This window comes from Podarcis gaigeae (genome assembly GCF_964106915.1).
Source record: "Podarcis gaigeae genome assembly, chromosome: 5".
NCBI classification, from domain to species: Eukaryota; Metazoa; Chordata; class Lepidosauria; order Squamata; family Lacertidae; genus Podarcis; species Podarcis gaigeae.
Window position 1 is genome coordinate 67,059,803 of NC_139681.1, and position 25,679 is coordinate 67,085,481.

At 43.9% G+C, this 25,679-nt stretch overlaps 1 protein-coding gene across 11 annotated transcripts in view; it reads left to right on the forward strand.

Annotated features, from left to right (window-relative positions):
- ST6GAL1 (ST6 beta-galactoside alpha-2,6-sialyltransferase 1) overlaps window positions 1-11,793 on the forward strand; it is a 123,884-nt gene extending 112,091 nt beyond the window's left edge. For all 11 annotated transcript variants that reach the window (XM_083742133.1, XM_083742132.1, XM_083742126.1 and 8 more), the window contains 3 exons: window positions 2,132-2,233; window positions 3,103-3,277; window positions 7,598-11,793. In XM_083742133.1, the coding sequence (XP_083598259.1) occupies window positions 2,132-2,233; window positions 3,103-3,277; window positions 7,598-7,839 (519 nt within the window). In that variant the 3' untranslated portion in view covers window positions 7,840-11,793. The remainder of the gene's footprint in view (window positions 1-2,131; window positions 2,234-3,102; window positions 3,278-7,597) is intronic.
- The last annotated feature ends 13,886 nt before the right edge of the window (window positions 11,794-25,679 follow it).

Below are 25,679 nucleotides of genomic sequence, written 5' to 3' on the forward strand. Positions count from 1 at the left end.
CCTCTTTGGCAGGCTGGTTAAATTTACAAACAGCTGCAATTTTCTGGCTAGCTGGTAAGGCAGGAAGCTGGACTCTTGACCTGCCTGAGTTTAGCAAACACCCATTGTTTGCTAAACTGCCGCAACTGCAAAAACAGGATTAGTACAGGAATTTACTGCAGGAAATATTTGAGAGCAACCCTTACAAGGTACATGGTACAGAGAAGGTAGAGAGAAATCCTTCTCATGCCCTGCATGTATGTCTTGCATTTCTAAAAATATTTCTAAAACAGGTAGCACAAAAACAGGAAACAGCTCCCAGTCTGCAGAGCTGAAAACAGGAAGCAACTTCTGGCCTACAGAGCTGACGCATTTGCGGTTTCTGCCTAACCACAGCTTTTAGCTTCTTTGCCTTATTAACCCTTCCTTCTCCCTTCAGAATAAGCAGAGGAGTGGGGTAGGCTTGCTTTGTAACAAGTTCATTTCCCAGTAAGGATGATCCAGAATATAGGCCCTAGTAGAAAAATTGAAATCTAATCCAATTGTTTAATAACCTTAGATTGCTGATTGGCGGTATACACAGGCATTCCCCTGTGTTTTAATGGGGCTGTTCCGTTGCACATTTTAATAATGGTCATTTGTATTTTAATGTTTTAATGGGACTGTTTTATTGTGCACTTTAATTATGGTGTGTTTCTAATTACACTGTATCTTAACAAAGATGTTCAATTGGTTTTTTATGCTTTGTAAACCATTTAGAAGCCACGTGGGGATTAAGGAGTATATAAATTATTAAAATAAAAACAGTATTTTCGTTCTCCCTACTTACATGGGTTTTGAACTTGACGGTGAAAGGAACTTGCAGGTGCCTTTTGCAAGGCTTTGTGAGTTGGCTACCTGTGTATAAACCCACCTTCATGGTCAGGAAGAAGCTGGGAGATGTTGGGAGGCTGTGCCCAGTGGCGTAGCGTGGGTGGGTTGTCAGCACCCGGGGCAAGGCAAGTAATTTGGGCCCCCTAACCTGTGGATTTGCGCACCCTAACCCTAACCCCCAGATGTTGCGCCCGGTGCGGCCGGCCCCCTGCACCCCCCCACACTACACCACTGGCTGTGCCATCAAGAGCATATGATGTGGAGGAGAGACTGGTCTCGTTCGCATGTCACAGTAAACCATATTTTATGGATTACTGTGAAAGAGATTGTTCCCACTTTGCTTCTCCCATCAGGTGAGCTGAAGCAACAAGCCATGAGGGTTGTGAACCCTGGATTGTCACTAGTTTCTCCTGAAGCAAAACAAACCTTAGCTTCAGATCATGGTTTGTTTCCCATGATCATGCATTTGCATGTTACAACAGGCCAAACTTTGGCTTGTCGCTGCTGCTTGCGCTAGTAGATGACCCATGGGCTCCCAATTCTATGATATGAAAGCCATTGACCATTGTGTGCAAAGAAGGCCACTGTCTGGACAATATAGGTGCCTGGTGCCTGCTGCAATCAAAGATGTGCAGAGGATATTTTCTGTACAGAAAGCGTTTTTGAATTCATTTGTTCACTATAGATCTTTTGGATAACAGGAAATGCAGCTCAAGTAAACTTGAGCACCAGGTTTTTAAACTGTAGAAATCCATGATAATCATGGAAAATTAATAAATTATTATTTTAAAAAAAGAAATCCATGATAATCTTGTTTGGATCAGTAGTGAGGATGATATCTAGGAAAGGGACGTGTGAATTTTTGATGCTGCTATTGCACTGCATTTCATAGTTGGGTGAACAGAGCTGACCTTGTTTTTAAATTGCTCCAAGCATTCTTTGCCACTGGGCCAGAAGAGAGATATGTGCTCTACCTCATGGTCTTCAGCCTGATTTGCGAATAATTCAAGAGAATGTGTGGCTAGGTCATTTAACCCTAATGCCCATGACTAGATCTGTCTAGATTTGGAGCGACTGTTTTCACCGATCCTGGCCCAGTTATCAAGATCATTGCCCTTGGTTTCAAAAGGAACTGCTGCTTAAAAGTTGTAGTTCTCATGGAACAGTGTCCTGCAACAGTCAGTGACATTTGCCACCAGTAAAGCCTTGCAGTCTGACCTCCCTGTGCTTTTCAGAGTGGCAACATGTAATTAATCGCCACCTCTTTTGTCATTCCCAGCTTATTACTGTAGAAGAACAGAAGTTTGTTACAGATCCGCAGTATAATTCCGGAACCTTAATTGTGTGGGATCCAGCACCATATCACTCAGGTATCCACGAGGTACGTTTGAGCTATGTGCATATTAAAATAAGTGTCTGGAATTGCAGTGGATTCTGGGAGAAGGTTGAGGTCATCCTGGAAATGCATGGTTCTGTGGTTGTAAAGACTCTAGTGCAGGGGTAGGCAACATAAGCCCCGTGGGCCGGATGTGGCCCAATCACCTTCTCAATCCAGCCCGCGGACGGTCTGGGAATCAGCGTGTTTTTACATGAGTAGAATGTGTGCTTTTATTTAAAAGGCATCTCCGGGTTATTTGTGGGGCATAGGAATTCATTCATTTCCCCCCAAAAAATATAGTCCGGCCCACCACATGGTCTGATGGCCCACGGCTGAAAAACATTGCTAACTCCTGCTCTAGTATCTTCTCACACCAGATGCGCCCAGTACCTGAAATCGGCCTAATCCTCAAATCAAAACACTTTGATGCTCCGTGTACAGTTCTACCAAGGCTTAGGGCAGCTATTGAATTATTGCTTACAAAGAAAACCAAAGGATAAAAGCACATCCCTTTAATTATTTCCACAACCCACCCACCCCCAGAAAAAATCAATTTAAAAACAAACAACCCAAGATCTATTTCTCTGCAGTTTGGTGGATTTCTTGTCTAGCAGCATCTCTCTCATGTCTACAATTTTCAAGCCAATTGCCCGCAAAACACTTGAGATTTAAGTGATGCACCCCAGAGCTGCAAAGGCAGCCCCCACGGAACCACTGCAGCTGTTCTTCTGAAATTCAGCACGGTTCATCCGCTTGGTGTGGGGACATGAATTTTTTTTTTGAGAGCATCTCTGAATCAGGCTTCTCTGTTTGGAGACAGTTTTGCTCGTATTCGTAGAAGAGCCACAATTCTTTTTTGCTTTTGGTTTCAGTGGTACCAAAAACCGGACTACAATTTCTTTAAAAGCTACAAGAACTATCGGAAAAGGCACCCGGAACAACCTTTTTATATCCTGAATCCCCACATGCAGTGGCAGCTCTGGGATATCCTTCAAGAAAACTCACCAGAGGATATTCAGCCAAATCCTCCATCTTCAGGGATGCTTGGTACGTTGTTTGCAGGGCAAGTCCTGGGTTTCTTCTTTGGACTGTGAGTGGGTGTTACCTATCTTTTCATATAACAGTGAACTTGGCCTGTTGAGTGCCTATCAATAAGAGAAGGGTTTCTACATACTTGGGGAGCTCAGTTTGCAGAAGTATATAGATTTGTAAATTCAAGGAAAAGCAGCCAAAACAGCCAGGTAAGAACCTCTGAGCTAACAAAACATTGGTGGCAGTTGAGCCGAGGGAGTAAAAAAGGGATCAAAAAATTCAGTAGAATCAAGTCTCTGGTTGAGAGCAGCTGAGACATGGAAGAGAAAAAAGAGGTCAATCCATTGCCCTCATTTATTATCCCTTTCCTCATAAAATGGACGGCTAGATTTGTTAACAAATGCTAGATTTCCTAACAAATACAACTTCAGTCTATCCCTGGCCTCTGTTATAAGGTGCTGCCGCCCCTCTTGCTTCCCTCAAAACACACTTGTTTAGTGAAGCCTTTGACATCACCCTTTAGCATACTGCTGGGGTAGTCGTCCTGGTGCCCCCAGATGTTGTTGGCTCCCAATTCTCATCAGACCCAACCAGTCTGGCCACCAACATCTTGAGGACACTATATTGAGCAAACATGTTATTCTCCTGTTGGCACTTGTCTCCATCTTTTGACTGCAAACCAAGAATGGGTGATATCTGTTCCTCCAGATGTTGTTTGATTCCAATTCCCACCAAGCCCTGCCAGCATGCCCAGTGGTTAGAAGGGTGGGAGATGTGCTGTGTCATCTGGTGGGCCACAGGTTCTCCTTACTTAGTGTAAACACTCTTGGGTCAAGGATCTGCCTCTTGTACTTGCACCATGCACAGAGGGAATCTTCTTCTTCTTCTTCGTCGTCTTCTTCTTCTTCTTCTTCTTCTTCTTCTTCTTCTTCTTCTTCTTCTTCTTCTTCTTCTTCTTCTTCTTCTTAACAGTTAGTGTTTGGCACATAGCTTGAGCTGCTTCCACCACAGGAAAGAGGCTATTTTTTTGTGGATGAAGCATTCTTTTCTTTTTACACAGGTACACACACCCACACCCACCGCTTACTTGCAGCTAAATAACTATAACAAAATGATAATTCCATTCCCACCCCATGCCATATCCTACCCCCCCCACTCCTATGTATTACTATATTTACTCGAATCTAATGCGCACTTTTGGGGGGCCAAATTATGTTGCGAAAGTTAAGGTGCGCGTTAGATTTGATGGTGCATTAGACTCGAGTAAATACGGTAGTCGGTGTGTGTTTTTAACTCTCGCCACACGATGGCACTATTGCATAGTAAGATTCTGACACAAAAGAGGCCGTGTTTCCAGCTGAATTCTGTTGCTGTGCTTGAACTGATAAGGTGCAAATATTGCCTTGTCTTGCTGCGCAATGAGATCCTGTGACTGGCAAAGACTGTGGGGCTCTTCAGGGAAGCCCTACTCGACTCAAACATATTCCATGCTAGTGCAGAAAAGGGGAGGGGTTGAGGACGTCCACAAAGCATGACTGGATGCTGCCCTCATTAGCAGAGCAAATTCGGAAAAGTTGTTAGTGAACGTTTCCCTACAGCATGTTCCACATGACAGCTTTGTGAAGCTTCTCTTCTGCCTCAGGATAAAAATAAACTGTTTTTTCACTGTTAATCATCAGAATGGCACCTTTTCCAGTAATGCGTTATGAATATAAATCATACATGGCTTTGAGGAATTGTGGAAAATAAATCTACCAGGAACTGCTGTTCACGAAAGCCCATGGTACAGATTGTAGCATCATCCTCAGCAGCATCATTATATAGTGCTAACAGTATGCATGGCAATTTGCAAATGACAAGAGGAGAGGATCCCACCCAAATGGAACTTTGCAATCAGAAATTTGACACAAGAAAAACCGAGAAAGGCAAAGAGGCATGTGTGTGTTTGTGTCGTGTGTAAACAGTGAAAGAACATGCAGTTGCATGTTCTTGGGCTTAGTTAGAGGCTCACTCCCATTATTAATATTAAAAGTAATTTATTAATTGTCTTCTAAGCCACTGTCTCAAGCTGATTTACACATAAAATAATCAAAAACTGTTAAAAACACAAGAAATATGATTATATATAGGTATAGGGACCCCTAACCATTAGGTCCAGTCGTCACCGACTCTGGGGTTGCGGCGCTCATCTCGCTTTATTGGCCGAGGGAGCTGTCGTACAGCTTCCGGGTCATGTGGCCAGTGTGACTAAGCCGCTTCTGGCGAACCCGAGCAGCGCACGGAAACGGCATTTACCTTCCCGCCGGAGCGGTACCTATTTATCTACTTGCACTTTGATGTGCTTTCAAACTGCTAGGTTGGCAGGAGCTGGGACCGAGCAACAGGAGCTCACCCCATCGCGGGGATTCGAACCACCGACCTTCTGATCAGCAAGTCCTAGGCTCTGTGGTTTAACCCACAGCACCACCCACGTACCATTTGTTTAAAGCAAGACTAAAAACCCCTAACAAATGGGCACTTGTGATATAGTCCCGTTGATCCAATTGGGAAAACTTGCCAGAACAAAAATATCTTCAACTATTTCCACAACCCCCCCCCCCAACCACAAAAAGTGTAAATAGTCAAGTCATATCTTGATAGGAATTCTATTTTCCAGGACAGGGGCAGCCACACTAAAAACCCTGCTCCGAGCTATTGCAGAGTGAGCTTCTGCTATATTTGGAACTTGTGGGAGATCTTGCCTGCAGACCACAGCAATCTACTGAGTATGTAACAGATAGGGTGGTCTCTCGAGTAACTAGCCTGGTAGCAAATTGGTTGCCAGTACAAGTCCCCAAAGAAAGCTGGCCGCCGTCTTCTGCACCAGCTGCCCCCTCCAGATCAACTCCAAGGGTAGCCCCCCAGACAGCATGTTGCAGTAATCCAACTGTGAGGTTAGCAGTGCATGGAGAACTGTGGTCCAGCTGTCCCAACCCAGGAATGGCCGTAGCCGTCTTACCAACCAACGTTGATCTCAGGTGCAGGAAATGTGGGTGTAGTCACCCAAAATGGCCACTCGCTGGGCCTGGTAGGTTGAAGGCTCCCCACCACTGTTTGAGGAAAAGAACTTTCCTCCACTGGTCATTAGTCAACCTCAATGGAAGTGCTTTAGCTAGGTAGATGAAAAGCAGTGCCAATGGTTGTGTTTGATTTACCAACGTTGTGATAAGTCATGAGTATGCAGCTGACATTTCCATCTCCAAAGACCCTCCTCCCCCTGCCCTGAGCATCTTGGGGCTACTGCAAAGTCTTGTGATGTGGAGGGAGGGAGGAATAGAGGAGGGAGATATGGCAGAGGAATATTGTATGATTCCCCCCCCCCACTCAAACAAGCAGCCTCCTCCTGATTTCCACCTCACACTCAAACCTCCTGCTCACACCACAGGATTTTTACGAGGGTCAAAGGACAACAGCTGTCTGGGGAGAGGAGCGGGGAGGGGATCCCCCCCTGCACAAGTTCAGCATGTGATACAACCAGCTTCATTCGTATTGTGGTATATTGCTTTTATGTACAGGCCTCTGAGTGAGAAAACCTGGTGATTGTGGCTCGTTAAGAGAATGTCTATCACTGCACATACCTGTGGGGAGTTTTGTACAGCTAAGGGGAAAGCCCACTAGGTGGCAGCACAGCTCCAGTTTGGGAATAAAAATGGTACAACAATTCCACTTACACTGTACGTTACCATTTTTTCTCATACGGTTTCCAACATACAGCTGAGAAATGACTTCTATCCATATTCCGGTGCAATCTTAGCCATAGAACAGTGTTCAGTTACAGCAATCAAGGGTGGAGAAGAGGCCATCTTCAACAATATCTATCAGGCCAGGGGGAATCCTAGAATCATAGAGTTGGAAGAGACCACAAGGGCCATCGAGTCCAACCCCCTGCCAAGCAGGAAACACCACCTGTAGCCTTCTGGGTTCCCAGATCCCATTATTCCTCACCACCGGCCATGCTGCTTGGGCAGGATTGTGGTTGGAATCTAACAATATTTGGATTGCCACAGCTTCCCCATCCCTACTGTAGAGCCTTTAACTCCTTTTGTCTAGGTTTCTAGTCAAAAGAAAACATCAGGAAGACCTCCTTTCTTCCCTTTGCATTGCTGAAGATTTCTCCCTCCCTCCCTCCCTCCCTCCCTCTCTCTCTCTCTCTCTCTCTCTCTCTCTCTCTCTCTCTCACACACACACACACACACACACACACCATTCATGATTTTTAAACCCTGCCTTCAGGTCGCCCATTCTGCTGTGTCTTTTAATGGATCCTTTGTCTCTCTCTCTCCCCTCCCTTTCTAGGCATTGCTCTCATGATGAACTTCTGCGACGAAGTGGATGTTTACGAGTTTCTCCCTTCCAAAAGGCAGACAGACGTTTGCCATTATTACCAGAAGTTCTTTGACCAAGCCTGCACTATGGGCGCCTACCACCCGCTGCTCTTTGAGAAAAATATGGTGAAGCACCTTAATCGAGGCACAGATGAAGACATTTACACTCACGGGAAAGTCACTCTAACCGGCTTGAGGAATGTGCAGTGTTAGACCTGTGAATCCCCTCTTCTGGGCTTGGAAAAACCCTTCTTGAATCACAAGGCACTTTTTAATTTTTAATTTTTTTAAAAAGAAATTCTAAAGGTGGGCAAGCTGTTCACAATTAACAATTCTTCCGCTCAGTACGCCTTAATTTGTGACTGCAGGGTGGGTTGTTTCTACTAAAAAGCAGGCAGAAGAAAGCTCTAGCTGAGGCCTCCAGTGTTTAGGAACATCTTCATGTTTCATTGCTCTGTCTCAGAACGCTCCAGTCCTTAACTCAGGAACACATAAAATCAGGGCTGTGAATTAAAGTTAGTTTTGGACTGAGAATTCTGCATTTCTGATAATCTGTTTCTCTCGCCGCCACCCCCCCCCCATTTGATGAGTTTCTATCTCTCACGGTGGGAGGATAGATTGTGTGCACACAATCGATGCAAAATGAATATGGAATATGTCCAGTGATTAGGAGTCAGGGCATCTGTGACTATCAAGTTCTTAGCAGTGTCTGCTCTTGGTTGTTGGATGCCAAGGCAAAACCTCAATGATGCTTGCTCCCAGGTAAGTTGGCATAAGATTGCGGCCATAGTTCTCCCCCTTCCCCCCCAAACAAATCTCTAAATACATTATCTGATGTAGCATTTCAAAATGCTCCAGAGAAGTCTGTGGGGAAGGGCAAGGCACCAGAAGTCAACTGCTGAACCGTCACAGTGACAGAAGGTTCAGACTAATGAGCGAGTTTTGAGGCCAAGACTTTATAGGTCTGGGTGAGAAGGGATTGGCCTGTGAAGCCAGTATCGCAGCCTAGGTGGTAACCTTGCAGTGCAAAGCTTAGCCAGGTTTTTGGCAGTGGTCTGAGCAGCACAGGACACCAGGTCTTGACCCTTGGGTCCCTCTGACACCTTACCTCTGTCATAGCTAAGAGACCTTCGTAAGACACTCAGAAGTAGAAAAAGTGTGAAAGAAGCAAATGCACAAATTGGTTTCATTTGCTTCATTTACCCTGGTTGCAGAATTCCACTTTTCTGGGCGTGGAAATCTGAAGTTGCTTTTCCAGCGTAGAGTCTATTCTGAGCCTGCATGTAGCTAAGTAGACCTGAGGATTCCTCTTTCTTAACTATCCTAGTTGTGTGGTTAGGAATACATTTGAGCCACTTTTAGTGGGTTGTGTATTTTATTCCCTCTGCAAATTTTTGAGTGTTGTGGTTACAGAAGGGATATTCTGGGTATCCAAGACACCCCTGCCCATGGAAATTAAGAGAGTATCTCTGTTGTACTGTGAACGGACACCTGCAAGACACTGAACAGTCATGTTGGCTGGATGCTGGAGATGCTATAAAGTGCCAAACTCTGCTGAGTGCTTATGATATGATATATTAATAGCACTTCATATGTTGGTCAGATGAACTCAGTGTGGTACGCAGGGGAGAGGATTGCGACCAGGGTTTAAACACACTGCTCCTAAATGTATCTATCCACTCCTGACGTCCCTGAAGACAGAGCCAAGAAAAAGTTACCAAGGGAATTGTTTTCCTATGTCTTTCCACAGCAAAGATGCTCTTGAAACAATCTACTAGTTTTATTTTTAAAATACTAATTTAATATACGGTAATTTCTCCCCAGGCTTGTCTTCCCACAGCAAAAGAGTATCCAAAATTTACAGCTACCTGTTTCAGAAAACCTGGCAATTGCAATGACAGAGTTATAGCCATGCCAGAGGACTAAGGGCTAGCTAAGTTGCTGTTTGGAAGTGTGCCATTCCAGCTCTAGTTGCTTTTGGGTGGCATAATACCCCATGCCTGTGACTGGAAATTAACCCTTGACAGATATGCCGCCATGTGCGTTGGGGAGATAATATCTTAAAAGCCATGGCAGCCTTGTTATTTTATGCAACTATGTGAATCCACATGAAGATGCCATTTAATCTTGAGCCTGCAGTATACTGCAAGTGTAACAGCTAGGATGCTGCTGGATTCTGATGTGATTGATAGAAGATAATACCTCCTGCTGCCACCTCTAATACGGCAAAAAGTCATGCCATTTAAAACCAACTGGGTAAAGTCCTGCTGCTGATTAGAGCTGTTTCTATTTTCCTTAAGCAGGTTAAATTTTAGATTTGGTCATTGCATTATTCAAGATACAATCAGTTTCATCATCAAGGGTCTGTTGCTTAGATAACTTTACTTCTTTGCCTCTTCTCCCATCTTTTACGACGTTCCATACTTTTCTTCCTCCTGTCTTCCTATTTCTTTCAGTGCTCTTCATCTCTTTCAGTCCCTGGAGAGTTCTCAGTAGGGTTGGACCTTTGTCTCTGACTTTTCTCATTCCACTGTCACTTTTCTGATCTGATCTCCCTCGCCAAACCTCATCTAACCTGTAGATGTCTGGGCACAAAGGCGACAAGCCTTGTTCCAGTTTCTCTGCTGGAATTCTGCCTCAGATCTCCCAAGACCAGTGAATGGTGACCTTGGTGTTTACCTTTTCAATGCAATCCTCTTTGCTCTAGGATTTGACATGAATGCGAACTTTGTTCCTAAGCCTAATTGCCACCTGAGGGGGGGCAGTTTGTGGGGGCAGGTGGGAGGGTTTAGGAAAAAAACAGGTCCCATTTGCACTTGAACAACAGTTCACAGGACTGAAGAAAGAGAAGGGGGAGGATGATAACTTGAGAAGGAAAAAAAACGGTGCAAGAGAGCAGGGAAGGTTTCAGAGGCTGTGTGAATGGGAGGGCAGGGTGTGGATGTGAGAGAACAGTGTGTGTATATTTGTGTGAGTGGGGTGTGTATATGGTATTGGCCCCCTCCACCTCTGGCATGTGCCCCACAGAAGTTTCTCTGTGAGGAAATGTGGCCCTCAGACTGAAAATATTTCACCACTACTTGTTCCTTCTCAGCATTAGCATGCCCTCCCCCCCTTTTTTTGCACACACTACTAGACCTCTTTTCCATATCTAGTAGTAACCTTGTAATTGCTGTGAAAATGAGCCTTTTTTAAAGGGGTGTGTGTCTCATTTTCAATGCCTCTCTTAAAACCGCCATTATCCCTTATAGCCAGTGCTATTTTTCTAGAAAAAGAGGTGCTGGAACTCACCACGAATGCCTCCCTTGTTCTCTTAGAATAGCAATGGCGCCCACCTGAGAGGTGCCAGAACTGAGTTCCGGTGAGTTCCTGCTGAAAAAAGCCCTGCTTTTTGCTATCATCAAATTGCCCTTCTCCTCAGCCTCTGTATTGGCTCAGTTTGAAGCCCCTGGTACTTTTTTAAAAGCTGTTTGCTGCTTCTCAAAGCATATATCATGCATAAGAATGCACACCAAGTGAATTCATGATATATGGTATCTGAATATCAGAGAGGAACAGTTGAGGTTTGGTTCAATGCATGTACACACACATACTGCTTCAGCTTTCTGAACAATGCCTGGCAGACCAAGGATAGTCACAATTTAGTAGCAACAACAGTAGAAGACTCTACCTGGACAGAGATATTGAGTGGCTTTCCATTAATCTCAGATGATTCAGCAGCAGGATAGAAGCCACCTTATTAGAAGCACTGTTTAGAGAAGCCAGTTTTGAGTATCTGCATAATGTGACTCTCCCTTATTTTGCTGACCATGTGAAGGAAATGATGTGACTTGATCATAACACTGTAAATTTGACAGACCCACCTCAAGTCAATTTCTGAATCCCAAGCTCCAAATTCAGGCTTGTACTGAAAATAACATTCTCTATTTAATTGTGGCTACACACACAGGCATTTGGAATAATTACTTTGCTCCCAGGGTTGTGTTTGCCAGTTTTATATACATGTATAGACTACTTTTCTCAAGAAATGTTTGCTTTTTTTCCAATGTGAAATGAAAACACAGAACCTCGTCTATGTGATTTGTCAACAATGATCTTTGAAATTGATTGAAATAATTCTGAAGGACCCAAAGATATAAAATTTGTAATAAAGATTTTGTAAAGTGATTGTTTCTGTACTTCATGCCAACTCGTTTAATCATTCAGTATTCATTGTTGTTATTTTTCTCTTTTCCAATTCCATCAATCTGATTGTTTTAGTCACACAGATGGCAATAGACCAGGAATGGGGAACTGAGGCCCAAATGTGGCCCACCAAGCCTCTCTTCCTGCCACACACCCTCCTCACCCACCTCATTACTCCTTTGCATCCTTCTTGAGAGCTTTTGCCTGGCTGGAATGCCTCTTTCTTCCCTGTATGAAGAACAGAGGGGAATATAAGTATGTGCAGAAACTAGCCTAATGTACAAGGGTAAAAATGAGTTACTCCACCCACTTTTGCCTCTGGCCCTGACCACAACTGGCATGTGGCCTCTAAAAGTTTGCCAAGAAGGCAATATGACCCTCAGGCTGAAAGAAGCCCCTCACCCCTGCAGCAGATGCTTAGGACCCTGATCTCGATCCATTTTTTGCATTCAGCCAGTTCCCTGTATAAATTCTTTCCAAAGCAGTTCAGTTTGAACCCTTCAAACACATCCTATAGCGCTTACATTAGTTGCGGAGATTTTCAATATTGGTGCTGAAGTTACTTCAGGGTCACGTTTGGATGGATCTAACCAACAAGCATGCTGTACTCTTATTTTAAATCACCTTTGTCCTTTGATGCTCCGTGACTCATTTCATACTTCTGTCAGGAGTTCAGCCTACACTCAAGTAGGACCCTGGTAGAGACACATGCCCGACTGGCATGTTCTTTCCCTCCTGGTTGATTGTTTGGGAACTTCAAAAGCTTTCTTCAGCTCGAACATCACAGTGAACGATGCCAACCGACACTGGCACACTTAGGGATCCGCAGAGTTTGCGCAGTTGCGTAACAGACCTCAGCAACTCAGCATTTTGGCTAATCTACTTTATTTACGTATAAACACACACGGAGCACTGCAGCATGGCTCCCTCTCTCTCTAGCATCGGGCAGCAAAGAGAAAAAGAACAAAGGACAATAGTCCCACTTCACGGAACACAGTAACACAAACATCCTCTCTCCATCACATCCCACTCTGTCATGTGATAGACAAAAATCCCATGACTGCAATCATGGAGCGCGAATTCTAACATTTTCCTGTAAATATGCATGCACTTCTGGAATTGTAGAGGAGCACCCAAAACACCCACAAATTTTTAATACACTTGTCAGAAAGGAAGGAAGCCTTGAGGTAGGCTTGAAGTACTAGCCCCTGGGTTGTGAAGGAGGTTGGCTTAAGCTTCTGCTACAAACAGATGAGTAGCTAAAACTGCAAGGTGCCTTCATAGAATCATACATATAATTTGTAGGGTTGTTCGTGCTTTATTCTTTATTAATAAAAGTGGTAATCCACAAACAGAAACCAGGAAATCATGGAATAAATGGGTGGTAGTCAACTATGTTTTCCTCAGAATGGACTAACTTACTCATGTTAATTACCGGTAATTTCAGTGGGTGTACTCAAACTTAATTGATTACAACCCCCGGTACTGCCAGCCAGTGAACCAGGACCCTGCCTTGGGAAATGTAATGGAAACTCAGTCCAGATTTGCCTCCTCCATAATCCTGGCCTGCATATTCCTCTAGCTGGGCCTAAGGCTAGTGGTGCAGATTGGGCTCCAATCAGGTGGTTAGAAGGGGTCTGATTTGGGAGGCAAAAAGGGGTCTGATTTAGAAGGTGGTTAGAAGGGGTCTGATTTGGGAGGCAAAAAGGGGCCCAGGACTTTTAGCTTTGTTTTTGGTTTTTTAAAGGAAGTTTATGGGTGCTCTGGTTCAAGAGAGAAATGTCAAAATGTAAGCCCCCCCCCCAAAAAAAACTGCAATTTCTGTTTTCAGAGCTAGACTGGCTGATAGTCCCAGCCTTTACCTCACAGTGTTTTAACCAGTGAGTGAAGTTAGAGCTGTGATTGGCAAATGACCTTTTAGGATTTTACACAACAGCTGTGAATTCCTAGAGCTTTCTCTTTCTACCTCTTATCTTCTGCCCTCAAATTTAAATGAAGCTTATTATCAAACCTGGGAGTGTTTATCACATATTCTGCTTTTTCCAGCTGGCTTAAATAACAGCAAACTCCCGCCTACAATTATGTAAAGACCGTGGCAATCCCTTTCAAATTAGAAAATACTGTGCTGCTCAGGAGCATAAAAACCTATTATTCTACAAGTATGGACTACACCATTGTTTAAATGGCACAAAAACTACCATGTATTTGTGAAATTACATCTCTCTACAGCTCTAGAAAAGTTTGTCCTCTTCCATTTGTTCTGGTCAAATACCATAATTGTCTGAAAGCATGCAAAAGCTGCGTTCTGATGTATTTCAAGATCCTCTTTATCTTTTGATAATGTGATCTTTTCAAGCTATGACTATTCATGGCTAACAGTAAAATAGAACATAAATAATGTTCTGTCTAGCAATTCCACTTGTGAAGTGGAAATTCAATAGACCAGTTACGAGACAGGAATTGGAAACAAATCTTAGGTTTCATCAATATTTAGGTTTGTGATTGTGTTCTCCAAGGGCAGATAAAAAATGCCATCATTCAGCCTTGCATGCAAGAGGAGAAAGGCAGGTATACTGAATTTCTACTAGAGTCGTGTAGACTGCTGCAGAGTATGTTTAAACATAACAATCTCAGACTAAGAAACCCATGTTTTTTATGGTAAAGGAGCCCTGTTCCTATTCGTTCCCCCACATGCACTCCATCCCACACTCAGCTCCAATGCTAAGATCACGGTGCACCACAGTTCCCTATTACTTTTGAAGTAGGAAACTATGGTTTAATCCAACTTACTAACAAGGACACAAAAAGGGAAGTAGGAAATCCCACAAGAGCTCCTCCTCCCTGGCAGTAAAGATGCAGTAATCAATTAAATAGCTAACAATTTGCTACCTTTTCATGACATAAAAAACCTGCCTCAGGTAGCTGTATCTACCTAATGGCAGGCTGGCAAGTAGGCAGAGGTTAAACCATAGTTTCCCAATTCAAATATCTGTGATCTCGGTGCCAAAGTCAGGGGAAAGGGTGCGTGGTTCATTGCTGGGTCTATAAACCACATCTTATCAGCCCATTACTTTGATGTATAAATCAGACCTATGTGTGTGAAAATTTATGAAATTTATGAAAGCTGCAGCATTACAAAGGAAGGAACATTCATTCTTTGGCAACTGGGGGATGAACTATGAAAGAAAATGTGATTTTAGAGTAAGTTTCTTACTAGCCAGCTTCCAATACCTATAATTTATCTATTGTAAAGCAGCATTTGGAGAGGGTGATCTGCAGGGGGAAAGTGGAACGCTCTGTCACAAGAGACTAGGGCCCTGCGGGACCTGACATCTTTCCGCAGGGCCTGCAAGACAGAGTTGTTCCACCAGGCCTTTGGTCAGGGCGCAGCCTGACTCCTTCCTCTGGCAACCTGCACAGAATTTTGCTTAATCGGTTGTCATCAATTTGATTTTAATTAATTTTTATAATGAAATATTTTTAGAATGTGTGATTATTTGACTGTTTGATTATTTGATTGTTGTTAGCCGCCCTGAGCCCGGCTTCAGCTGGGGAGGGCGGGATATAAATAAAAATTATTATTATTATTATTATTATTAGTGACAGATAGAAGATATGTTTAATTCCTCTTAAGTCGGGCAACTCCCCATTCAGCCATTCCCTACCCCCATCTGAAGTTTTAGACTTGTGTTTCCATCGCACATCACAAATGTTCTGCCAGTGGTGGCTCTTCAGAAACATTCAAAACTACTCTCAATATGGAAAATTCATTTGAATGTCATTGGAGAACTTCAATTGGCCCCAACCATCATGGCCAATAGCCAGGGATGGTGAGAGTTGATGTCCCACAATGTACTATGATTACTGATTCTGGAGAAATTTCTTGCCACACAGCTTTGAGCCACACAAACATGGAAATAACTGGATGCATCTCTAGGGCGTACATCTAAGCAACATTAGGCCTGTTCCTGGTAAAAATAAATGCAGTTCACTAAATTCCATTTTATGTTCAATAATATATTATATCTCTTTTGGTTTAGTGGAACTCTTAGTGGTGTGGGTTTCATCAAATGTCTCAATTAAGCAAGGCTACTTGAAACTTTTTTCAGCCAAATCCATTAAAGCAAAGATAGGAAATCTGAAAGCTGTATTGGACAGCTCAGTTTGGTCTCCAGCCAGCTCTGTTTTTTATTATCATAACTGGCCTCGTGGTCACTGCCTTCTTAGTGGTCAGACGAAGAGGCAAGATGATTCCACCGGTGGATGTTTCCCCTCTGAACAAGTTCGGCAGGCATTCAGTGCTCATGGGGATAGTCCATGGAAAGAAAAGAAATGACCATTCAAAGCCTATCGCTGAGGAGGAAAGTAGAATAGCAGCAGAGGAGAAAAAGGAGTGTGAGGAAATGGAACGAATTGCAAGAGCACTGGCAGAAGCTAACAAAGATTCAATGCTGAAATAAACCTGCTTGATCGTTTTTACTTTTTAATAGCCAATGTATGAAATTTTGAAGTAGTGTCAAACACAAACTTATTTACCTCAATAAACAGTTGCTGGGGGAAGGGGGAAAAATAACTGGCCTGACAAAAACCCTGACTTCAAAACAGAATAATTTCTGAATCCCGAATGGAAAGAGAAATGAGACTGTATTTCTTCCCCCTCTCTTGGTGTTCCTATCCAAAATGTTTCCAAAAGGAGAATCGAATTTATCTGATGGCATTTCCCATCAGAAATGGGCAGCCACGTTATTGGAAAAATCCAGATGGAGTTTGGCCTTGTGTACAGAGGGTCCCGTGTGCCCTTTGTCATCCTTCCCCTCTAACTGCTGTTGGGGAACAGCGAACTTGACTGTTACATCACACCCAGTTTGTGAGCTGCACATGGAGTATTTTGTTTATTTATTTCACAAATATGGCTGGACACTATGAGTGGCAAGGTGAAAATTGTTTAAGGGGCAAAAATGAAGAAGCCCGCTCTGTGAAGAAAAGAAAGCTATATTAAGTTTCTTTCGTTGTTTAATTGCTCATGCAGTAACAGCTTGCACAATGATTTCTTCCATGTCAAACTAGGCAAATTAGTAACTGGAGCCTTGTTTTACTCACTACCAAATGTTCAGGTTACCCAGAAATTTTAAAAGCAACAACTGATAAACTTCCCTTTTTTTGTTTTCTTTCCATAGAGACACAGAGTCTCTGTGGATCTAATTAACTGTGTAGCTTAACAAGTGCAAGCCTTTCTGTAATCCCTGATTTGTTGACATATTGCTTCAGATTTGAAACAATCAGCCCAGATCATATCATTGTTCAGAGATTCATTAACTCGGTCTGGTGATGGTAGCTGCTTGATTTGCCTTTGGGGACTCTGGGATCATTGCCCTAACCCCTTTTATTGTTGCTTGATGTGCAATCATAAACAAATGACTTCAATGTGTGTACACTGAAATGCCCTGTCCAAGCAGTACAATTAAAGGTTTTTACAGTGGTGCCTCGCAAGACGAAATTAATTTGTTCCGCAAGTCTTTTCATCTTGTGAGTTTTCCGTCTTGCGAAGCACGGTTTCCCATAGGAAATGCGTTCCTATGGAAACCGCCTTCAGACCAGGTCCGGGGACAGTCGGTCACCCGACCTCTTCTGAAGGCCGGCGGGGAGCGAAAGTCTTTGCTTCCCCCCCCGCCTGCCTTCCCCCAGCATTTTAAAAGCCCCCGGGACAGCGGAGACTTCTCCGCTGTCCTGGGGCGATTTTAAAATGCTGGCGGGCAGCAGCGAAGCCTTCGCTGCCGCCCGCCAGCATTTTAAAAACCCCGGGACAGCGGAGGACTTCTCTGCTGTCCGGGGCGATTTAAAAGCCCCCGGGAAGGCAGGCAGGGGGGATGAAGACTTTTGCCTGCCTTCCCGTGGGCTTTTAAATCGCCCCGCTGTCCCGGGGCGATTTAAAAATGCTCCCGGACGGCTTTTGAAGGCAGGCGCGGGGGAGCAAAGACTTTTGAGGTCCAGAACCTCTTCTGAAGGCGGGCGGGGGGCAAAAGTCTTTGCTCCCCCGCCTGCCTTCAAAAGCCATCCGGGATAGCGGGAAGCGCTTTTAAAATGCTGGCGGTGGGGAGCAAAGCCTTTCGGCCCCTGCTGGCCTTCCTGGACCTCTTCTGAAGGCCGGAGGGGGGGGAAAAGGCTTTGCTCCCCACCGCTAGCATTTAAAAGAGGTCCCCGGAGATTTCCCTATGGGCTTTCTTCTTGCGAAGCAAGCCCATAGGGAAATTCGTTTTGCGAAGCGCCTCCAAAACGGAAAACCCTTTCGTCTAGCGGGTTTTTCGTCTTGCGAGGCGTTCGTCTTGCGGGGCACCACTGTAGTTTTTATTTATTTTATTTATGGTACATCTAAGCTTTCGCACTGTTCCCCATTATGACATGTGGGCTTGTGGGAATGAGCATGCTAGCTATGCCCTTGGATGCCATTCAGTTATCTCCCACAGGTCAGCCCTAGGGGTCTGGAAACCCTAATTGAGACCATGGCATTAAGGAAGGGGGTTCAATTCACCGCTCCCCCGATTGCCCCCAATCTGTCCTCAACTAGGCATGAGCAAATATTTTTGTTTCTCATTTTGCCCTCCTACCAGGTGGCCGGGAGAGGGCTTGAATCTCCAGATGGGTGACAGCACCTTTAAATGTAAAGGTAAAGGTAAAGGGACCCCTGACCCTTAGGTCCAGTCGTGGACGACTCTGGGGTTGCAGTGCTCATCTTGCTTTACTGACCGAGGGAGCTTGTGTACAGCTTCCGGGTTATGTGGCCAGCATGACTAAGCTGCTTCTGTCGAACCAGAGCAGCACACGGAAATGCCATTTACTTTCCCGCCTGAGTAGTACCTATTTATCTACTTGCACTTTGATGTGCTTTTGAACTGCTAGGTTGGCAGGAGCAGGGACCGAGCAACGGGAGCTCACTCCCTTGCGGGGATTCGAACCGCCGACCTTCTGATTGGCAGGCCCTAGCTCTGTGGTTTAGACCACAGCGCCACCCGCGTCCCAACTGGTACAAATTTGCAAGTGCAGCATTAACGCCAGCTCTTCACAAAAGCAGTTCACATAAAGCATAGGAGCATACCCTTTATGTGAATGGCATCCTCTCAGTGAGTCTGGTTAATGCGTAAAATGGATAATGCTTAATGACATTCCTAGGGCCTGCCCTGATGACATCATCAGAAGTGGCTCCTAGGTTTGTGCCTTCAAATCTCAGGGCCTCAAATGCTCCTGACCCGACAACCCTAGTTCTAATACAATCTGCAGTTGCCATTAAACAAAAAATAATAAATAAATTCAATTCACAGATCTCTTTAACAAGAAGGTGGACGTGGGGTTAAATCACCAGTCTTTCACTCCCTTGTCTAGGCATACCAACTCTAGGGGGCTGAGGTGTCTTCAATCAATCCCTTCAATTTGTTTGAATAGGGCCCAGCCCTTCCAATGTAGGTAGATGCTGCAGAGACCAGTGTGACCTAGCGGAAGGCTGCACCGGCCTGCATCAGGAGATGCTTTGGGGACTTGTGTGGCCTGGCGCAAGGTCACACTGGCCTGTGCAGTGTTGAGAGATGCAAGTGATGCCTGTGTGACATGCTATGTGCCCCCTCAATCTTGGTGGCACCTCTGCTAAGAAGAAACACATTGAAACTGGGGAAAGCAAGATATTTTAGGACATGTTGGGATGCACTTCCCAAAAGTGGATGTTTTGTGAAAGTGAATATTTATATAAGAATGCCTCTGAATGCCAGATCTTGGAACCACAATTGGAGATAGTGTTATTGTGACCCTTCTTACAGGCTTCCCTTGGGCAACTGGTTGGCCACTGTGAGCATAGGATGCTGGAATAGATGAGCCATTGGGCTGATCCGCCAGTGCTCTTCTCATGTTCTTAAAAGGTAAATGACCCCTGACAGCTAAGTCCAGTCATGAACGACTCTGGGGTTGTGGCGCTCATCTCACTTTACTGGCCGAGGGAGCCAACGTTTGTCCGGAAACAGTTTTTCTGGAGCATGACTAATCCGCTTCTGGCAAAACCAGAGCAGTGCACATTCTTATGTTTCCTAATTAGACACCAATGGAGAGGCACCAAGACTGCTCACATGATTCTTTGTAATTCTAACAGAAATGTGCTACTTATGTAAACTAGGTCAGTTTCAATCAGAGACTCATGGTTGCTGTGTTTCCCACTCTTGATTTGCAGCCCTCAGAACAGGACCAGCTGACTCAATCAATTTTTTTCTTCTCCCAAAACCATTTACAATCAAATGTTTCACAAGTACTCACATTTCTACCTAGGGAGAGTTACAGATTTCTGCCATAGTTTTCTGGGTCATGGTGGCTCATTTTAATGGCCTGCTGGGTTTTATTATAAGAACATGCGGAACAAATGTGCAAAGCCATCATATATGTGTATCAATACTGTTTTAATTCTCAAGTTGTGATGAAACCACATGCCAGGATACAAAACTCAGCGTTTTTTGCTATGTGATTCTTGGTGACATTAGTATATGTAAGGAAATGTCCTTTCCAACTTCCCACATGTTCTTGGCTTTGATAATTTTGTACAATTGTATCTGAATTAAGATCTAATTAGGAAACCCAGCTGGCCACCAAGGACTGTCACAAAGATTGATAATAACCCCACTGAGAGATTATTGTAATTAATCAGCATATAAATGGTCAAAACAAATAAAAATATGATATATATGTAAAAAGGTCACTTAATTTCAAACTTTATTCTGAGTCTTCTGTTGCAAGATTTCAGGCTCACATTCACATGTTATGCCTACTAAGGGTTTGCTACTGAGTGTAAACCCAACTTGAAGCAGCAGCCAATCACAACTCACCAGCAAAATTCACACGTTTGCAAACTCACCTTAATTTTTTAGGTGTACAATGAAAAGTTCTGAGGTATACACAAAAAAGCAGGGTAACGTATGAAATAACCACTAGCTTATGCTAGCATTTAAACAAGATAAAACCAGAGTAGCATCCAATGGTGTCAGTCCTCTTGTGGAATGGACTTCCATTTGTGTGATGGGACTTCCTCTCATTCTTACCTGCAGCCTTCTGTGTGTCCCCAAAATCTTCTCTGGAGGGTTGGGGGGGGGTTCATCTAGAGCAGCATTGGTGGAATGCAGGGAACGGAGACAGGAAAGTCTTCAAGGGGGGAAAACTCTATTTTTCAAGAGAGGGTTAACATAAGAACATAAGGGCCTGGTGAATCAGGCCAATGGCCCACTTAGCTGAGCCTCATGTTCTCAACTTGCCATTGCTGTTGTTGTCAACAACTGGTATTCAAGTGTGGAGGCAGAGGTGAGCCATCATGACTAGGAGCCCTCAATAGCCCCCTCCTGCATTGCTGCCTTTTCACACAATCTGGCCTTGGATATACAGTGGTACCTTGGGTTAAGAACTTCATTTGTTCTGGAGGTCCGTTCTTAACCTGAAAGTGTTCTTAACCTGAGGTACCACTTTAGCTAATGGGGCCTCCCATTGCCGCTGTGCCGCCGTTGCATGATTTCTGTTCTCATCCTGAAACAAAGTTCTTAACCTGAGGTACTATTTCTGGGTTAGTGGAGTCTGTAACATGAAGCACCTGTAACTTGAGGTACCACTGTATTATTGTTTTTGCTAGTCTGCTCCAGTGAGGTTGAAATGATGCTTCCTTGAACATACTGTACACATCAGTGCTTAGTGAAATCAATGTTTACGCACGACCCAGTCCCTGAACAATTATTTTCCTCAGCTGTCATTTTGTCACTTGAATGGCAATGCCAACAGACAGCCTGCAGCCCCGAGAGAGAGAGAGAGAGAGAGAGAGAGAGAGAGAGAGAGAGAGAGTGATCACCAAGCAAAACACCTGGGACTCTGGCATCTGAACTTGCCTACTCCAATGCCAATTTTCATGGCAGATGTTTCAGACCTTTTTGCATTTCCCATACCTGCGATGACATTATGCTGCCTCATGATGTGTCAATGCAGACGTCAGTTCTTCTGTCTTCCTGGACTATTGCAGACACCACTTTCATGTACCCCTAGGAGAATGGAATGTTTCTTTGTTGAGAGAACTAAGAAGCCAGTGGTAGACTCATACCCATCCCTAAAAGACAACACACATGATGCATGAAACTTGTGAATTTTAGCTCCCTTCTGCTTGTTCTGGAATCATGTACAACAAACTCTCAGTGTACCTCTTGCTCTAGTACAAATGGGACTGAGTGGTGACATTGGCAAGGACAGGTGTGTTCACCTCTGGTGAGAAGAAGCTGCTGCTGCTGCTGCTGCCACACATAGATCCAGCCCCATCATAGCTGCCAGTCACAGCACCAAGTTTGTGTTTTTTGTTTTGAAGACAGACATGCTTTGCTTTGCTATTCGAAGAGAACAGCTGCTCCCAAAGCTAAAATGCTTCTTGCTTGGCTGGATGGAAAATAAAGGGGGGGGGGGTTTGTAAATGTGTGCATAAACTAGTCTACTGTACAAAGGTAAAATGTATATATTCTGTGAACTGCCCTGAGATCTTGTGATGAAGGGCGATATATAAATTTAATAAATAAATAAAAATAACACAATTAGCATGCTGCTCTGCCCCTTTTGCTTCTGGTGCTGTCTACCAGAAGGGAGACTAGAAGGGAATTTGGCCCTCAGATGACAAAAGGTTTCCCATCCCAAAGGGAGGAAAAGTGTTTGCGAACCCTGATTTTTTAAAATGTTTTTTAAAGCAGTTAGGGATGTGCTAGCAGCTAAGAAGCTTTGCAAATAATCCGTTCTTCTTATCTTTTCAAAAAGCCAAATAAAGAATTAGAAACGATGGGTTAAAAGAAAATGACAAACGAAGGAACTGCATAAGGAAATGTCATATGTTGGGAAATTAGGGGAAAGAGAAAGCTGGAGTGGTTTCACATGTATTTTTGAACAGATTTCTCTTTTTATTTGATGAAAAGTTCTCTTTGAGCCACAGGAGCTGTAGGAGGAATCTGAAGAAAAACTCAACGAACTGGGCAAAATCCCCAAGTGAAAGGTGTCATAGGTATGCCTTTCTCATCTCCGCACAGAAGACAAAGTCTGAAGAAAATGAAGGAACGAGGTACTTTAATGTCATTTTGCACTTCTTTCTGTAGTGCTTGGTTTTCTTAAAGGCTTCTTTTTAAGATTCGCTGTTGAAAATGGATCCACCAAAGCCTGCCTCAGTATTAAAACAGCTTCCTGCATTGCCATGTTGCATTTGCTCATGTAGATTCCATGCGGATATTTAACTGAATGTATATGGACCTGACACCATTATCCTGTCTCGTCTCTCAACTTCCCCCATCACAGTACAGAAAAGTGTTTGTGTCTGAACAAGCTTTTTATGTATATTAGGCCCTGAAAGGCTCAGGTGTTCCAGGTCCTACTATGAAGCAGAAAGGGCTGTCACGCTCAATATTTTGCCTAAGACATCAAAATGCTTAAAACCAGTGTCAAGCTGTCAGCAACTAATAGTTTTCTTCATTGCATTAGTTTGATGGATGAAGGCCACAGATCACTGACTACTGCATGCTCATCCAGTTTCAGCACCCAAAGGATAAATATTTGGCCTACTCATAAGCTTCTTCTAAAAAGCCAGTAAGAGAGCTGTTCCTATTAGACTGGATCAGGAAGTATGTGAAAGATGAAGCTGAGCAGAAACACACACAAAACAAACAGCTGGACCCTATATAGCAGAAAAGCTGTTTCAGACACATTTTGAGTTGATTGCTATGTTTGCAATGCAAGGTAAGTACATTTTTGCACGACCAGATCTGGAAGCTAATGTAAGAAAATGACCAGATCAGGTAATGAGTACATCTGCTGTCAGATGTTTACCGCTGGAGTGGGCTCTGCTGAGCAAATGTATGTTAACCATAAAGGCCTAACTCATCAAATTATAAGATATGTAAGGGGCCAGTGAATGCAAACAGTTCTCCATGGTGATTTAACTTCAAACCGAATGCTGAGCAGTTGAGGGAGCAAAACTTATTTAGCCAGAATATTGAGATCTTTAAGTTAAATTTATGCCAATTAATATTTTTTTTAAATCTCTTGGGGATACTTCCCAGTCTTGATTGTAGTAAAAATAAATTCATTTTGCTATGTTTTCATTTTCATACAGTTTCTTTCTACAGGGTGTTTGGATGTACTCAACCACAGTTAACTAGGAGGGATGAGAGGAGGTCATAATGTTGATTCCGTCATAGTTTCCAACCAATTTTAGATTATTTATACTACTAAAATATGGCTGTAGTATAAATGTGGCTGTCAGTTTATTTGTCTGATGGAAACATCTTAGTGACAAAGAGGAACCCCTTTCTTTATGTATTGTTTATGTATGTCATGAATTTAGGACTTTACTGTTATAGTAAACCAATGTTACAATCATGATCTCAATGCATTTCCCCATTTATCTTGCATAGTTTTTCACTCCTCAGACTGTTGCAGCTTTGTCAGATAACTTGAAACTATTTGAAATGGGACCTGTAGCATTCCTGTATTCCCTCTTCACACTTCTATGAAGACTATATATTTACCCTTTAGCATCAATCGTAAATGTTGCAAGAACTTTGCATGCTGACATTTGCATTTCAGCATTTCACAAATCAGTTAGAAAATATGACAAGCGAAGACTTCTTGATCTGCACAGCCTTTTGTTCAGTTTTTGTTATAAAGCAGGGCCCTGGGCATTTCATACTCTGCTTGAGAGCCTCTTTTCTGAAGACTTTATTGCTAGCAACCAGTTAACTTGGGTTGATCTTCTCCCTCACCCCCACCCACATCCCTGGCTGCTGTGAGAATGTGAGGAAAGCCTGGCAGCTATTTGTCTGAGAGGTTTTTGTTTCTTTTTCATCAGCTTCAAATGGGTGGTGTCAGTGGCGTAGCATGGGGGATGCAGGGGGGGCCGGCCGCACCGGGTGCAACATCTGGGGGTTAGGGTTAGGGGGCGCAAATCCACGGGTTAGGGGGCGCAAATTACTTGCCTTGCCCCGGGTGCTGACAACCCATGCTACGCCACTGGGTGGTGTCAAATGTCTTTTCCTTATGACCCATCACAGCACATTATTTTGCTGGTTTAGAATTTGCTTTTGTGTTTAGTTCCTAATTATTGCTGTAGCTTAAGGTCACAGAGAAGAACACTGTCTAGGCCAAGCTTTCTTTTATACAGAGTGGTGAGGAAATTCTCTGTGGCAGCTTTACCGGGAAGGAAACTTTTCAGCATTAGTGAAAGTGCTAAGACAGCGCAGCTGAAGGAGCCCCTGGGATGGAAACTTTCTTCTCACACCTAAAGTGCAAAGAGAGTTACCTCAGGACGAGAGGAAACAATCCTGCAGGGCGAGTATTTTGTACAACAAACTGAGTGCTTGAAAAATTGACCAGCAACTTTTTATGCACCTTCTGTGAGACGGCCTAAACCTTGTACACACCAGCAGAGAAAGCTTTTTGTGGCAAGGACATCTTTCTAAACTTAAGAATATGCTGTAATCAATATCAGCAGCAGCTGGCAGGGGTGCTTACCTGACCAGCTGCCCGTGTTATTGGGAGGGTGAGGTGGTGGCAGGTTCGTGCTGCGCAAATGCACTGGCAGAGCCAACATGGCACCTCTGCTGGTGCATCTGCAGTCACCCACCACTGCCTCACGCATCCTCCTCTTCCTCCCAGTAAGCAGATGCTGGTAATGGAAGGTCAGATAAGCACCACCACCCTGGTCAGCATTACTCAGCTCAGCAACTGGTCTGTGGCTGTCATAAAACATAAGAATAGCACTGCTGGATTAGGCCAAAGGCCCATCTAGTCCAGCATCCTGTTGCGTGTTTAGACCTTTAAACCTCCCCCTTAAATAAATT